Below are 15681 nucleotides of genomic sequence, written 5' to 3'. Positions count from 1 at the left end.
GCTGGTGTGGAAATTAATACTTATAGTGATGTTATCCAATTCACCACTGTATCTAATTTACATTCATGTGAATGGTATCAAGTTATATTTTCTTTTATATAACTGATTTATTTATTGATTTACCATGCGTTGTGGCTACAGTCTTCATCAGTTCGTGTGCCTTTTCATATCAGCTTCTATGCTTATTCATATATTTTAATGTATTATATTGAGTTTTGATTCCTGCTAAATTGTATTTCATGTTTTTTTAAACAATGACAAAAAGCTTAAACATCTTTACAATTTTTAAATGTTACATTAAAAAAGTTACTCAAATTAAAGTTTCTCAGACAGATTCATGAACAATTATAAAGTTATTGTTAACCAAATCTAATCAAAATAGTTTTCATTTACTGAAATTAACCTGAAAATTAGACGGAAAAGTTGTGATTTAAGTAAAAAAAAAAGCTAGAAAAATATAAAAAGATGAAATTAAATAATAATAATAATAATAAAACTCAAATAAATATTGAATGTTGTTTTATTTCTTTACGTTCCCCAGTTATCAAATGAATAGAATCAAGGGCTGCACAATATATAGTATCAGCATCAATAACACTATGTACGATTCTGTAATGGTCACATCGCAGGATCTGCAATGTACATTCAGGATTATAATTGACAAGGGATGCAGTGGTTAAACTGTTCCACTATAAACAGTGCTTTATTTTGCCATGGTTAATTAATCGTAAAGGTTTCTCAACACCATGTTTCTGCACAGAACAAAAACTATTATTTTTATTTATTCTTATTTTTATTTTATTTTATTACAAAATTATTTTAATTTAATCTTTGTTCTTTCAATTATTTTTTTGTGAAAAATTATCATGTTTAAATAAATTAAATTAAACATTAAATTAAACATTTGTAGCTCAAGGTTAATTGTAGAGTATTATTTTTCACAATGAAAAAGTTATTTATTAAAGTTATAAATTAGTTATTTTACATTTGATTAATATGTTCCCAAATAGTGTTCCACTCCCCAGAAAATTTTAACTGTTTATTTCCTTTGTATTTGTTTGCTCTGTTGTACTTAAACTGCTATTTTATGCACAAATCATCACAATCAATCTAAAATTAGGAGTTCCAGCTATTCAAGTCATCTCGTGACATTGTATTTATATTGCAATATATAAATCACAATACAAAAAAATTATGCAATGTCATTTTTTTTCCAATATTGTGCAGCTCTAATAAATTCTTTGCTGGTATATAAAGAATACCAATATACCACAGCTGAACAGATCAGGTGCAGCATATTAGTAAGACAACTAGCCTCTGGAAACCTGTACTCAAAGCACTTTCTTCTTGATGCTCGGGTTGGAGTACTCCAAACCAGTCCGTGCCCACTACAGATACACAAAAAGGACAGACCTAACGGCAAACAAACCAACCTTCTCAGAAGAGGACCCATCTGATGTCTCTTCTCCTTCGCTGTCCAGCTCGTATGGCTTGCGTGCCTTGGCTCTGCTCCTCCTCCTGGCTGCTCCTCTTTCTGCCACACGCCGCTCCTCTGTTCTTCCGGCTGCAGCGTCGGCAGATTTACCCTGATAGGAGTCTGAGAAAGAGAAAAATATGACAGAGAGGTTACATGTGTTCAATTATGTAAACTTAGAAAAAGAAAACCTGATGGAAGGCAATGGGAAATTATTAATACAGCTCATGTGGGACATACCCTCATCTTCTTCATCTGGTGGAGTAGAAGGTCTGGCTCTCTTCAGCTCATCACCCTCCACAAGCTCCTGAGGCTCTTTCCTCTTCACCTGGAGAACACATTCCTCATTAGTAATCATTTAGTTACGAAGCTTGACAGTATCACGCAACTTTAGCAACAATGGACATCTGCTTGTTACAACTGAGAACTGGAATATAGAATGAGGAATATGAGGAATATAGAACTGTATAAATTAAATGCCAAAAAAAAAAGAATCCCCATGGCCAACACCATTTTTATAAAGTTAAATAAAAAAACGGAACACACAGTTTGACATTTAATATCTGTTAAGGTTGGTTTATACTTCTATGTCGAGTGATTGGCGTGACCCACAGCGCCTGCCCTATGCATAGTCGTGCATTTATACTTCTGAGAGCTGTTTGTGTTGCTCTGCAATAACACTTCTGAAACAATAGCTGGCAGTAGGCATGGGACGATAACCTTTTTCAAGGTATACCACGGATTGGGGAAGTCAAGATTTTAAAAGATATCCAAAAATGCAGTTTTAAATTATAAAGAAATCTGTGTTTTTGAATCTATTAAAGTCAGCAGAAGTCAATGATTTATTTGCTCCAAAATAAAATGTAGGGGTGTAACGATACACTCAGCTCACGATACGATGTGTATCACGATATGATGTTCACGATTCGATATGTATCACGATATTTTGAATAAAAATTTAAAATTAAACTGAAATGCAAATTTTACCAAGTAAACTATTTTTTATGTATTTCTTTTGTTTCAACTTGTTAAACTGAACCTTCTTTAAGAAAATAAATTAAACAGGCCTGTCTCTGGAAAATAAAACAATTTAAAAACTTCTTAAAAATATTATTGAAATGACAGAGACAAAATTAAGGAACAATTTAAGTAAAGGTGCAAAAAAAATAAGCTTTCTATTCAATTGAATTTAACAGTAAGAGCTTAAGGCTTTGCTTGGTCACTTGCGTTTTTTGTGTGTGCAAAAAAAAATCCACATTTCCAGGTATTTAATTCATATTTAATTAAATTCATTTAAAGATATCTCTAATTACAATTGTGACAAGTCAAAACTCATTTAGAGATATCTGCAAATATTTTTCAATGGAAGTCAATGGAGGAATATGACTAGTCATAATATATGTGCAGATATCTCCAATCTGATTTTGTACTAGTACAATTGTAATTGCAGATATCTCTAATTGTCATTCTGAATAGTCAAATTATAATTATGACTAGTCAAAATATAATTAGAGATATCTCTAAATATTTTTATGGATAGTCAGAACAAAGGTTTAAATGCTAAAACGGCTTGCCATACACGCGCGTCTATCAGTCCGCCCTCTGTAGTAACAGCTCACGGTCAGCACACGTCATGTGTGATTTTGCGGCGGGAACATTATATGAAGACAGAATGATATTTTAGGGTGAATTGTACCTTATAAATACAGTATGTGACTCTTTCAACACCATTAGGAGGTATCCCTGTCGCTGTGCAAAGTATGTAAATCACTGTGAAGACTTTAAAACTTAGGATGTTTGACCCAGTATGCGTGTCAAAAAGCGGACGAGTCTAAAGCAATGACTGTACAACCGAAATGTTGCCAGACGTCTGATTTTGAGAGGATGTGCCATCCTCTATTTCAACTCCACTCATCTTGGTCTGCTAACATTACTGCTGCTGCAATCTGAACTCACATGCGACAGCAGGTGGAACGTAGCTCACGTGCAAACAGCTCAACTAATAAGAGAAAACGGACGTCATATCGTAATCAAATCGTCATAACGCCACGATGCATATTGTGACATTTTTACATCGCAATAAATCGTACAACGATAAATCGTTACACCCCTAATAAAATGTGTTCAAAGGGGAAAAAGTTTTAGTTTTTACCCAGACAATTGAAAATAATATACATATTTTTGAGCAGTAATCACAATACCGAGAAACCGTGATATTTTTATCCAAGGTTATCATACAGTCACAAACCAGCCCATGCCTAGCTGGCATTGAGGTTTTTTTATGTTCCTCTGTGCTGAGTTCCTTAGCTGGTGTTTTATTTTTTCTGAACACTACCCTAATGTACGAGTAGCTCAAACTCGCTCATTCAGAAGCATGAACCGGCAGTAGTGCAACAACTTTAATCAAAAAGTAAACACAAAACAACAGTTTCCATCTAGAACTACCCCACTGAACTCGACACTTGTTAACACTTGCTTCAACAGGTTCGTGCTGCTCTCTGTCCCACAGCACCTGCACAGATCACAGCTACCATCCAACCAACAGAGATTGCAGACGTTTTTTGACAGGTGCACGTCAGCATTGGCGAAGAATATGTGACCACGCGATGGTCGTGCCAGAGCATACATGTGTGCTTGACACAGAAATACAAATCAGCCTTCAAAGTGCATGCATCCAACAGGATGCCGTATATTCAAATAAAAAGGAGATCACTTTGTAAATTTATACACTGAAATGTTATTCCTTAAAAACACAATTTCATATATAAATCAGTATGTCTAAAATTAACGATTTTAAAATTATTTCAATGACTAGCCCTAGAAAAATGACAAGGTATTTGGTTTTGTTTAAATAAGGATTTGTATTAAATATAGTGATTTTTGGCCTAAAACGATTGGGGCTACTCATTTGTAAGTCACTTTGGATAAGTGTCTGCTAAAATAGCAAATATACAAAATGTGCACAGTATACATATTCAAGAAGGTACCAACAAAATGACATAAAAAAACATTCTGGTAAACTACAGTGATCCTTTTTTCTATAATAACTGCTGTATACATATACAAAGATACTGGAAAAAATACAATTTGTAGGTCAGCAGAAATGAGCTAAAACCTTTCAGTATAAAAAAAAGCTAAACTACAGTTGCCCATTTTAAGTAGAAATATATAAGACACACATACAAGAAAGTGTAGGCACATCAGTGCTCTGTAGTTTTGTTAATATAATTCTATAAGTCTGTAATTAAATAGTGCTTGAAGAGTGTTCAGTAGAAAAGTGAGTGGATTTTAGAGCCCTGCAAGATTGATTTGAGAGTTTGATAGGATGGCCACTAGGGGAACAACAGTAAACAATTATACAAGAGTATAAGTGGCAGTGAAAAGGCAGAGTAAACGTTCAATGTTTAAGAGTTGGGAAATAAAATCAGGCACCTTGAAAGAAGGCAAACGTAATGCCCCCCGCAGGGAGAAACCCTCCATGCCTCCACTCTTAGCCCAGTCTACCAGAGACATGAGTGGCTCTCTAGGTCGATTGCTTGTTGTCATCGTCGTCGTCGTCTTCTCCTCCTTCTTCTCCTCCTCACGCACCACCGCAACTCCTCGCATGGCTGTCTGGAATGGCTGAGCAAACGACAGCAATATTTGACACAACTGATAAACACTGAAGGTCATTCAAAACAAGCATTAGGAAAAGTCTGTTGTTACCTTAGCTTTCCGCTCCTTGCGGTCCCACCACTCATCAAAGGTACCAAAAGCGACATTCTCCACCATCTTGCGGTTGAGGTCCCTCTGCATGATGTTCTTCATCTCCTCGATCAAAGCTGCCAGAACCTGCTGCACTACAGCCTCACAAGGGTTGTGGCCCATTATGGCCATCTGGTCGCCTGCCGCTCCATACAGTTCTCCATCCACGCCGGGCACTGCGCCAAAGCCAGGAGGAGGATAGTGGGAAGGAAACTGTTGGGGCAGTAAGTGAGGAGGCCAGGGGGTGTGTGGAGGTGGGATGGTGTGATGGTGGGGAAGCTGAGCTGCATGAGGGTCTGGGTATGCGTACGGTAAAGGAGGAGGGATGTAGCGGTGGTCCTGATCATAATGGCTGGCAACATTCCCATCTTGGTCCATGTACGGGTGGTGAGGGTGGTGTGGCGGTGCATGCGGAGGGGGTATTGAATGAAGGTGATACGAAGGAGGATATTCAGAAGCGGGCGGGACTTCTGCAGGTGGGGCTGCTGTGCTGTTGGAGGAGGCCATTCGCATCTGGTGGAGACGACTGAGCATGTGTGTCTGCATCTGGAATGACATGGGCGCTCCTCCACAGTACTGGCTCATGAGCTCCATGGAGCTGGCATAATCGTACATGTGGTGGGGCAGCGGAGGAGGGTACTCGGGGTGCAGCTCCATGTGTGGAAGTGGAGGAGGTATGCCAGGGGGCGGAGGGGGCTGCAGGGAGAAGCCGGGAAGGGGTGGAGGAGGGAGGTGGGGAGGGTAAGATGGGATGGGTGGAGGTGGCATGGTGGCGCTGAAGTGCTGGCTGGTGTCAGGGGCAGGGCTTGCAGAGGGGTCTGTGGTTTGGGATGAGAGGACAGTCTGTGAGGAAGCTGCTGGTGAAGAGGATGAAGAAGCTGCGGGATGGGATGTCGCTGTGGTGATGGTGTTGTCATCTTCGTCAGATATTTCCATATCTTCACCAGACGAGCGAGGAGACGGCTGAAGGCAAGAGTATGTGAGGGTTACACGTTAAACACACTTTGGGGGAAAGAGACATTCACCAGCTAGAAACTAATTCAGCGCAGCACTGAAACCGAGAAACAGAACCAAGAAACTGCACAATGGCACATGACAAATTAAAACGTTTGTAAAAGCAAATGGTGTGAAACAACAGACAAAAAATTTTATTTAACCTTAAGTCATCTTAAACCCATAAGACCTTGCAGAATTATTGCACAAATTTAGATATTTTAAAACAAAAATAACTAAGCTCAAGTACACTTTCTTTTTCCAACAGTCATGAACTTTTTGAAGAGTTAATGGATTTTAAAACATTACAGTTGTTCCAAATTTCATAAAAACTATTTTCATTTGTTTTTGAAAATTAAAGCAGATCTTGCAAGTAAATCATTATTAAATGTCTTGGATGAACAGACCTTTTAATGACAACCAGGGTCCTACTTCCACACTTATTTTGAAATAAAAATTGTTTAATTGCCAATAAGAAACCATGTGACAGATCTGATAGGGTTATGAATGGCAGGGAAAACCTGATGCTAGAAGCAACTATCTATATGATGATAAAGCATAATTACAAACGCAAAAAAAAAGAGAGAGAGACTAGCGCTTTTTAAAAAGGAGATGAGAGAATGCCAGGCTGCATAATCAAACAAATTAACATAAAACTCAAAGGTTTGTTCAGTATTGCTCAGCTTATTGCTGGACAACTCTGACTATGAGTTGGTAACTCAAATCTCCTTTAAAATCTAGGTCTCAAGAAACAAAAACATCTGAGTACCATTGCATAATACAGTCAATGCTACTCAGTGCTTTGAATTTAATGGAGCTAATTTCGTGACTTAAAGAACAAAGCCGCTCATGGAGCAGTTGGATTATCAAGACAACTGCCATAAAAACCCAAAAATGTCTGAAGACTTCTCACACCTTAAAATGTTGAATTAATAGAGCAAACATAAATTTAATTGCGTATTATTACAGTGCAAGACCTGCCATTAACTAGCTGCAATCCATTAAAGTGTATGGTTCAGTGTATAGCCAAATTGAAAATGACACCACATCTTATTAATCTTTACTATGTGCACTGCACGCCATACACCGCAAAGGAGATAACATATGTCTCATGGAACAGAACAATTTTTTTCTATAAAATGTTCTAATTTTAATATACTCAAATCACTGTTTTTCAGCGGCTGTCGAATGTACTTTCTTACATCATGCATCATAAGTTGAGTTAGAAGTCAGTTTTCGAGAACATGCATTCGGCAGCAACTAAAAGACTGTGATTGGAGTATATAATTTAAAACTTAAACAAAATATTGTTACAAAAACAATCAAACGACTTCACAGCATATGCGTTAACTCCAGGCAACATATGGGTTGGATTAATGTTGAATTTATATTCTTTTGAAAGAGCCACTACTCAACACCATTATACAGCAAGGAAGAGCCAGGATCAAATTTTATTTTAGTAATAAGCAAAGAAAAGATTTGGTTGACAACTATGACTTCCATTGAAATCTGTGTGTTTTGGTACAACACATTAAGTATGAAAATCTTGTTTTCATTATGACCAATAACAGTTTATAACATTAAACATCTTAAAAGAGTTTTTTTGAACCAAAAAAGTCTGATACCAGGTGTCCGTTCTTCGTACCTCGCTTAAATGATCTAAGATGATTGGGCAAATCCTAGATCTTTTAATCTTGATAGCTGATTTCAGGCTAATTTAGTTTATTCAAACAAGCACGAGTATTAGATTAAAATGTCTGGATAAACATCTGAGATCAATGCGTGTGTTGTGAAGGACAAATCTATCGATCCTTAAAATCATAATCAGCAATGCAAGGATTAGCTTACGGTACAGCAGCGTAATGACATCATCATTTCCATGTGAAAAAAATTACATAAAATTTGTAGTAAACAGTTTGTTAAATATGAAATACAGTAACCTTCCACATTTGCTGTGGGCTGCAGGCTTTACACTTTCATGTGTCAAGAGTATTTAGCAATTTATTTAGTTTTACATTTAGAGAGAATTACCTTTATTATCGTAGCCTAGGCCAATTCAAGTTTCTTAATAACTGGCTGTTTATTAATTTTGCATTAAATAAGCATTTTGATATTCGAAAACGCGTCTGCAACTTTAGCGAAGCATCAAATCATTGGCTTATTATCTGTCAAAGCATGTGCATGACTGCATAAATTATTATTACTTTCCTCAAAAAAAAAAAAAACAATGAATCTTGGCCATGTACATTATCATACACAAATTGTACTAAAGCTGGAGATCCTGGATATTTAAGCACACTTAAACACACATTTCGTTTAAGAACAAAGTGAACAAGAAGTGCATAAAATAAAATGGGACACTCACCTGTGCTTCACCATTGTAGGTGGGTGGTGTATGTGGAGCCCTGTGTGTGTCAGAGGTTGTGTGCTCTTCCTGAGGTGGAGGTATTTGGCCCTGAAGAGACTCTGACACTAAACTGTGTACAGTGGGAGTGGAGGACGCCACCTCTGGTGGCGTTTTCCTTCCTTCCCCTACACCACTAACTTGCCTTTTGCCCCTGCTGCGCCGTCCATCTTTCTCTCCTCTCCTCCTCTGTTGACCTGCCTCCATCTCTCCTTGTCTCTTGTGACTGGGTCTTTCTCCACCATGCTCTCGGAGTTTGTTTCCACCATCTTTGTTGTTCTCTGATTTTCCTCTCTCTCTGACCTCATCCTTCTCATCATCCTCATCATCTGAGGCAAGGAAAGAAAACTTGGCCTTTTGTTCCTTCAGCAACATCTCAATACGTGAGTCCAAGCTGCTGCTGTGGTGCATGAACGGCAGGCTCTCATTGGTGGAGTCAGGCTCTGGAGAAGAGTCACGCTGTGGAGGAGGCGGAGAGAGGGATGCCGTGGAAGAAGGAAGATGGTGTGGCAGGGAAGTTGAGGACGGGGAGGTAGATGATGATGGGATGGAGGCGTGGGGAGGTGAGGAGGTTGGAGGTGTCCGAGGTGGAAGGGGCGGGGTGCTGGGATGGCGTTTGGGTTTGGTCCATTGTTCTTCTCTGATGGGACTGTCCTGACCGAAATCAAGCGAGCTGAGTGTCTCAGCCACAGCAGCTGCAATGACAGAGGCTGGCGGAAGGGGAGGCGGAGGCGGTGGAGGCGCCAGGGGTGTATGGTGTGAATGACCACGATAGTCATTGTCCATGCTTCCTCCCATCCCAAAAGCCCTCTCACCTGCACCTTGCTGGGGACGGAAGGCCGACGAGGGCTCCAGCCGAGAGGAGGAGGGTGTGTCGTAAGGGGACAAGTCTTTAGATGAGGAGAATCCTCCAAATGAGGAGGTAGCAGAGGGAGGGGAGAGACTATTGGAGGAGTGGTGGCTAGAGTTCGAGTGGCTCCCATAACGTGGATCAGATGGGTTGAATTCTCCATCTCTATCTCGCTCCCACTCCCGGTCTCTGCTGCTTCTTCGTCGACTCGAGCCTCCTCCGCCACTGTGGTGGTTGTGGGAGTGATGGTGGTTCCGATGCCTACTGTGATCTCCTGAACGTGAGCCTGAACTATCCCGCCTGTAGCCCCTGCCGTCCCTGTCCTCTCGCCGGTCAGCATGATGCGAGTGGTGTGCATGGTAGGTTTTGGAAGTGGAAGAGGAGTTGGTTTCTTGTTGATATGGGTAGGTGGAGCGTCTGGAGCTTATTCCACCTCCATAGCGCCCTCCTCCAGAGTCTCTCTCCCGATCCCGGTGTCCCCTTTCTCTGTCTCTCTCTCTCTCCCTGTCAGACAGTGGGGGTTGCTCAAATTGAGGTGGTACAGGTGGATGTAAGGGCATGTGCATCCCTGAACCACCAGCACTGGGATACGGATAGGGAGGTTCATTAGGTCTGAAAGGTGCAGATGCAGGAAATCCAGCCCGACCCCTCTGGAACACATCTTGTGGAGGTGGAGCATGTAGGTCATCATGAAAGCGAGGGGGCTTAAACCCTGATGACGAGGAGACCGCTGAGGAGGAGCAGGAGGACGATGGAAGCATATCCTGCTGGGGGAAACTCTGAGTGCTGCTATAGCCACCATGCCTGAAGAAAATACAAGAAGATTATTTTTAAATTGCTAAAGAAACTTAGCCAAGTAAATATTTATTTGGGGGTTTTATGCAATCCAGAAACAAACCTGGCAACAGAGTAGCCCGAGTCCTGGGAGAAAGGGGTTCCAGAGCGTGGAGTATACGGGGTGCCCCCACCCTGTGAAGAAGCAGAGGAGCCTGGTGTATAGGGTCCGCCCATTGAAGATGGAGGAGTGTCAAGGCGCTGATCTCCAAACCCAGTGTCCACAGAACAGGGGGTGGTACTGCCAGAGTTCAGAGTCGCAGCAGCAGGAGCTGCCATCTGGTCTGTAGAAAGCCTCCGCCGGATATCAGAAGACTATCCAAAGAAGAAAAGAAACAACAGCTAATAGAGTGGATAGAAACAGAAATAGTTGAACAAAACACTGCTGCACGTGGTGATTTCTCAAACTTTTGGCATATTTTGTAAAGGTTTGATTTTTTTTTTCAAACACACACACACACACACACACACACACACACGCACACACGCAAATATAAATAAACACAAAAAAATCAGTTAGATAATGAGTGTCCAATAAGATTAATGCTGAGATAAAATTTGGTCTTTGGTCTTGAAATCCAATAAAACCAGTACGAATAAAGAAATCCTTTAGTCTTGGTCACACAGTTGACTAATGAAATTCCTTAGTTTAAGGTCACAGTCATAGCTACTTCATACAATCCAAAACTAAAGCAGATAAGTGAGGGAGACATATAGCACGGTTAGTTAGCATAATGTTGGTACACAATAGTAATCTGTTCTCACAATTAAACCTTTAAAAAAGGAACAACAAAGAGTCTCACTGCCAGCAGCCACAGGAAGCAATCTTTCTTATCATTTAAAGACACTAACAGTTTTCATCTGCACTGCATGTGGAAAATCTGAAGAATGCACTGTGGAAGGTTTGATAGGTCTTTTGGTTCAGGCATTTCATGGTTCATTCATGATTACGATTATAACACAGGCAAGTGTGTAGAATAAACAACAAGACAGCTCAAATCCAAGTGTTGCCCTTCAAACATGCCAATAAACTGGCTGGTAACCTCACACAGTGGCATGACTTATCGGGAACCAAAGCATTCTTTCCAGTGTGGCCCAGTTATGGTTTGTATGTGTGCTCACCGTATCTGGTTGTGTTGGAACAGGGGGCTGAAATTTCTCTGTGAGAGCTTTGCCTCCGGTCGGCACTGTCTGAGGGGTGTATGAGCCGCTTACTATCAAGTCATAATACTTCATCCTCTGTTGGCCTGGAAAAGCATGCAAACAATAAAAACTTTATTATGCAATGTTTGAAATATCCACTTCTCCACAATATAGTTTTCTTCTTTATTTGCAAGAAACATTAAAATGAGAAAATTATCACATAACAATTTGGCCTTTGCTGTAAAGCTGGGCCGATAAACGATATCGAATTCCGTTAAAATATGTCAACAACAATAAGCTCTGGACTTTTTTTTACTCCATATTGATCCAAGAGCCGATCACAAAGCAGAAATGTGCAACAATGAGAATCTAAAAGTGTGTTGACATTAGAGATGTACTAAATTTTCAGCTAGCAAAAATTTTATGGCCAAAAATATGTTATGTTATTTAATGGACCCTCTAACTTTTGTGGCTTCAGTTACTCTTTTAAACCTGAAAGCATTAACAACATAGATTGAAATGTATCTCGTTACGGTTCAGTAAGAAAAATAATTATCGAGATTGCATTTTTGCCATATCGCCCAGCCCTAATTTGTTGTGCTCGATTTAAACAAACTCTGCAGCGTACAGATTGTAGTGAGAAAAGCAAAACGATCCAACGCACCAAAGTATCAGGCCATATCAAAGCATATTATGAACATGTAATAGGCATATATATACGGCTATATGAAGAGAGAATTATGAGTAGGACGGGATGTCACTCCTACCAGTAAATGAGCGTTTCATATCAAATACGAAAGTGAAAGCATTACCAAGAGCGATTTATCCGTTAGGAAAATTGACTTACCCCTCTGATTTATATTTGGTGACGATGTCTGTGGGTGTCACCTCTCAAAATTAAAGTGCAGCTTGTCACTTATAATGTCTTATTGCTCACTACCATAAATTAAAATAATGACACATGACAGCTGAGCAGGACTCTGCAAAATAAACCATAAAACTGACCCAAGGGAGGAGAGTTTACTCACGCATTACTTGTTTTAGCTATTTTGGTCCGTTTAGAAACTTTGCCATGTGAAAGCGAACCGCACCATTAACAAAGTGCAACCCTGTAATAGTTTTAATCCCTGTTTCGGAACAAAAGAATCAATCTACAGTTGTGAAAGCACCCTTAATAACCACAGAAAGTCCTCTGAAAAGGCAAGCCCACCTTTGATATCCAGCTGGACATGGACAATGTTTCCCATGACAGAAGTGTTGTGCAGGTGTTTGACTGTGTCTTTGGCCCCTCTAGTGTTGGTGAAGAGGACGCGGGCCAAGCCCAAGTGCTTCCGTGTCTTAGGATGAAACAAAATCTCCATTTCCTCAACCTCACCAAACTTGGCGCACATTTCTGCCAGGAACGGCTCTTTTATGTTATCATTCAGTCTTGCGAACGTCACTTCCTTAAGCGGAATAGGGCCTACATAATACTCGTCCAACTGTGAGAAAAAAGAAAAAGCATTTTAACACAAAAATCCCACAGAAACATAGATCTTAAGAGACATGGCAAAAGAAACAAAGAAAGGAATACCTTAAATTTGGGCACTGGCAGCGACAGCTCTGTGTGTCTTGACCAGATTCTGCGGGGTCTCGGATCACGCAAGTCCCCCACAGGCGGAAATCCTGAATCCTAAAATCAAGCAGAATGTAGACTTCACATAATGTACAGCATTATAGGCTGAATCATGAGTTGATTTGGTGCAGGTCCATACCGGAACACTAAAGTGAATCCCATCATATCTGTAGATTTTCTGAGTAACCCGCCGGAGGGCAGGGTCTTGTACTAGCTTATAGCTTTTCCATTGCAGACTGAGAGTTCGCTGAGTGTCCGCCCCACTGTCCGGATCCATGCTATCACTGCAGACACAGAGAGGAGAATGAGGTGTTGTGCAGATGCTCGGCGACTCATATTGAAGTCGTAATGAGAAAAGCTTTGTATTTGAACTTATAGGTCATTAATACAAGCAGACAACCACACTGACAGTGTGCACATGCAGAAGAGCAGCACACATTTTAATCCTGAAAAACTCCATTTGGAATACCAAACAAATTACACATAAAATGCTGTCCCCTTATATACATTTACAAAACACAAACAGACTCTTTATGAAGGGTGGGGTAAGATACTGACTAATATTTTTTGTCAAACTGACAGGGTGATCTAACCCCACTACATCTGAGCCTGACAGAGATGCCTTATTCACATTAAAATGTCCTATTAACAGCATAGTGCGTGGAAATTAAACAGCACGACTTGCGGTTGTCTATTACAACGTAATAAACAGAAATACACTAAAGGTATGGCCTAATATACGGCATCTGACATATCGACTAGCAACAACAACAAGCTAACATAATAAACACTGGAGCTGCTAGCCGCTCACACTGCGCGGAGCTAGCTAAAGTTCAACTTCAAAATGATGTGACAGCAGAGTACAGCTCAAGTGCCAATAACTTCTAGCAAACGAATATACACCAATTTCCGATACTAAAAACAAATATTCCTACTCGGTGAGGCGAGAGACTCACAGAACGGAGCGCGGGTCTGGAGGAGGTTTGCCCGCTTCGCCTGCCGCTAGCTCGCTACAGCTAGGCCTGTGTCGGACGGGGAAAACAGACAATCCGGACTTTAAAATCTAGCTCCGTTTTGACACAGGCGCCTTAAATCTGCACTAAAACGGGGTCGCTTGTATTCCGGTGCAATATCGATGCGGAATAAGTGACTATATTCCGCCAGAAAATGAAGTGTGTTAAAAAGAATAACATAATACAGTAAGCAGCCATCGCGTAACTAACCTGAGTGCCTCGCCTGCTCGCCATCAGTCACTAGAAATATCAGCCGTTGTAATGGCACACGCACTTTCCACAGAATGCAGAACCTTGTGCATTTACTATAAATGTTCTTAAAGTGTTCAAAAAGATTGTGCTTTGTTATATTTTTAAAGCTAAATTGTAATATATGTTAACATTGAGTTATATTCTCTCCTTGGCTTCTGTCTTTTGACATCAAAATTATTTGACCATTGCAAGCGAGATTGCTTTATGGCGAATCTGCTGCTATGTTTCATTTTACCTCATAACGCTATGAATGTGATATATGCGTATGCTTAAAGAGTATTTTTTTATATTAAAATAGCAATACCTCGCGGTTGTTTAACACATGCACAATAAATTATTAGCGATATTTAATTAGTAAATAGTAGTAACAACAAACTTAGTAGAAGGAGATGACAGTAAATTATATGCAGACTCGGAGTTATGTGCAGAAACACAAAATATCATAATAGCCACTAGAATGGAGAATTTGAAAGCAAAATAGCTAAATATATTTAATAATTCGTTAAAATGTAGCACATATTTATAAACACATTTTCACATATTTATAAACACATATGCTATAGTAGCATAGATAGGGAGATAAAATATTACATAAAAAGGACACATGTTCGTGGACAAAGTACATTTTGAGTAAATGTTTGTTTATTTTTTATACGTTTTATTCTATTCTTAAGCTATTCGCTAGTTGACACATTACATTTTATTGAACAGTAGGTGGTGCTGCTACAATCTAAAACATTTACTGAACAACATTTTAATTCCTGGTATTTCTTGTTATTGAAGTGTATTTCGCACTATTATTATGCGAGACAAAGTAGTTAATATTGTAGATAGGTTCTATATTTTTGTGTTACCTGAGTATTTGTTGACTCCTCCGGATACATGAAGGAAACAGATTTTGTTTCATGCCAGTCAAGCATCATCCAGAAAGACTCCATGTGTACAAGTTGGATATTGGAGAGGTCAGAATCCTTCAAACATGTTGTTTCTCATTGGTTTCTTATGCATCTTTCACCACAAAATCGGTTGTTGCTTGCATCACCATCAATATTATAGGACTGATTAATGGTACTTTATTTTGGATGTGTTAATTCATAGCCTTTGTTTTTTCTCACATATGATGCACTGTTAAGCAAGATAAGCAGCCTTACAATTCAGCTTTCATTTTAATTCCAGTTTAAAGTTTTAGAAATTTTGTTGTCTTTCAATTATTTGTCTATATACAGTTGTCATTCATTTGATCTACAGGTTTTAAATTGAGCTATTTTAGAACATCTGTAAACTAAAGTTAAACTAAACTTTGAATGTTACCTTGGCAACTACCTAAAATTAAGTGTGTTTTAAAATCATTTACTTCAG

The 15681-nt window shown here is 39.5% G+C and overlaps 2 protein-coding genes across 6 annotated transcripts in view; both read right to left on the bottom strand.

Annotated features, from left to right (window-relative positions):
* Nucleotides 1–14309, bottom strand: part of setd1a (SET domain containing 1A, histone lysine methyltransferase) — a 29321-nt gene extending 15012 nt beyond the window's left edge. For 2 of the 4 annotated variants that reach the window (XM_087244726.1, XM_087244728.1), the window contains exons 1-11: nt 14014–14309; nt 13197–13341; nt 13016–13114; nt 12653–12923; nt 11422–11546; nt 10364–10614; nt 8577–10269; nt 5180–6181; nt 4907–5095; nt 1715–1802; nt 1434–1597 (exon numbers count right to left, since the gene is read on the bottom strand). In XM_087244726.1, the coding sequence (XP_087100852.1) occupies nt 1434–1597; nt 1715–1802; nt 4907–5095; nt 5180–6181; nt 8577–10269; nt 10364–10614; nt 11422–11546; nt 12653–12923; nt 13016–13114; nt 13197–13334 (4020 nt within the window). In that variant the 5' untranslated portion in view covers nt 13335–13341; nt 14014–14309. The remainder of the gene's footprint in view (nt 1–1433; nt 1598–1714; nt 1803–4906; nt 5096–5179; nt 6182–8576; nt 10270–10363; nt 10615–11421; nt 11547–12652; nt 12924–13015; nt 13115–13196; nt 13342–14013) is intronic. The other 2 variants (XM_087244725.1, XM_087244727.1) reach the window with 1 other exon arrangement.
* tbc1d10b (TBC1 domain family, member 10b) overlaps nt 1–15681 on the bottom strand; it is a 442453-nt gene that overhangs the window by 69378 nt on the left and 357394 nt on the right. The window lies entirely within an intron of this gene.

Source organism: Danio rerio, chromosome 3 (genome assembly GCF_052040795.2).
Source record: "Danio rerio strain M-AB ecotype USA chromosome 3, GRCz13ab, whole genome shotgun sequence".
In the NCBI taxonomy this organism is placed as follows: Eukaryota; Metazoa; Chordata; class Actinopteri; order Cypriniformes; family Danionidae; genus Danio; species Danio rerio.
Note: the sequence above shows the minus strand (reverse complement) of the source record. Positions and strands in the feature narration are given on the sequence as shown.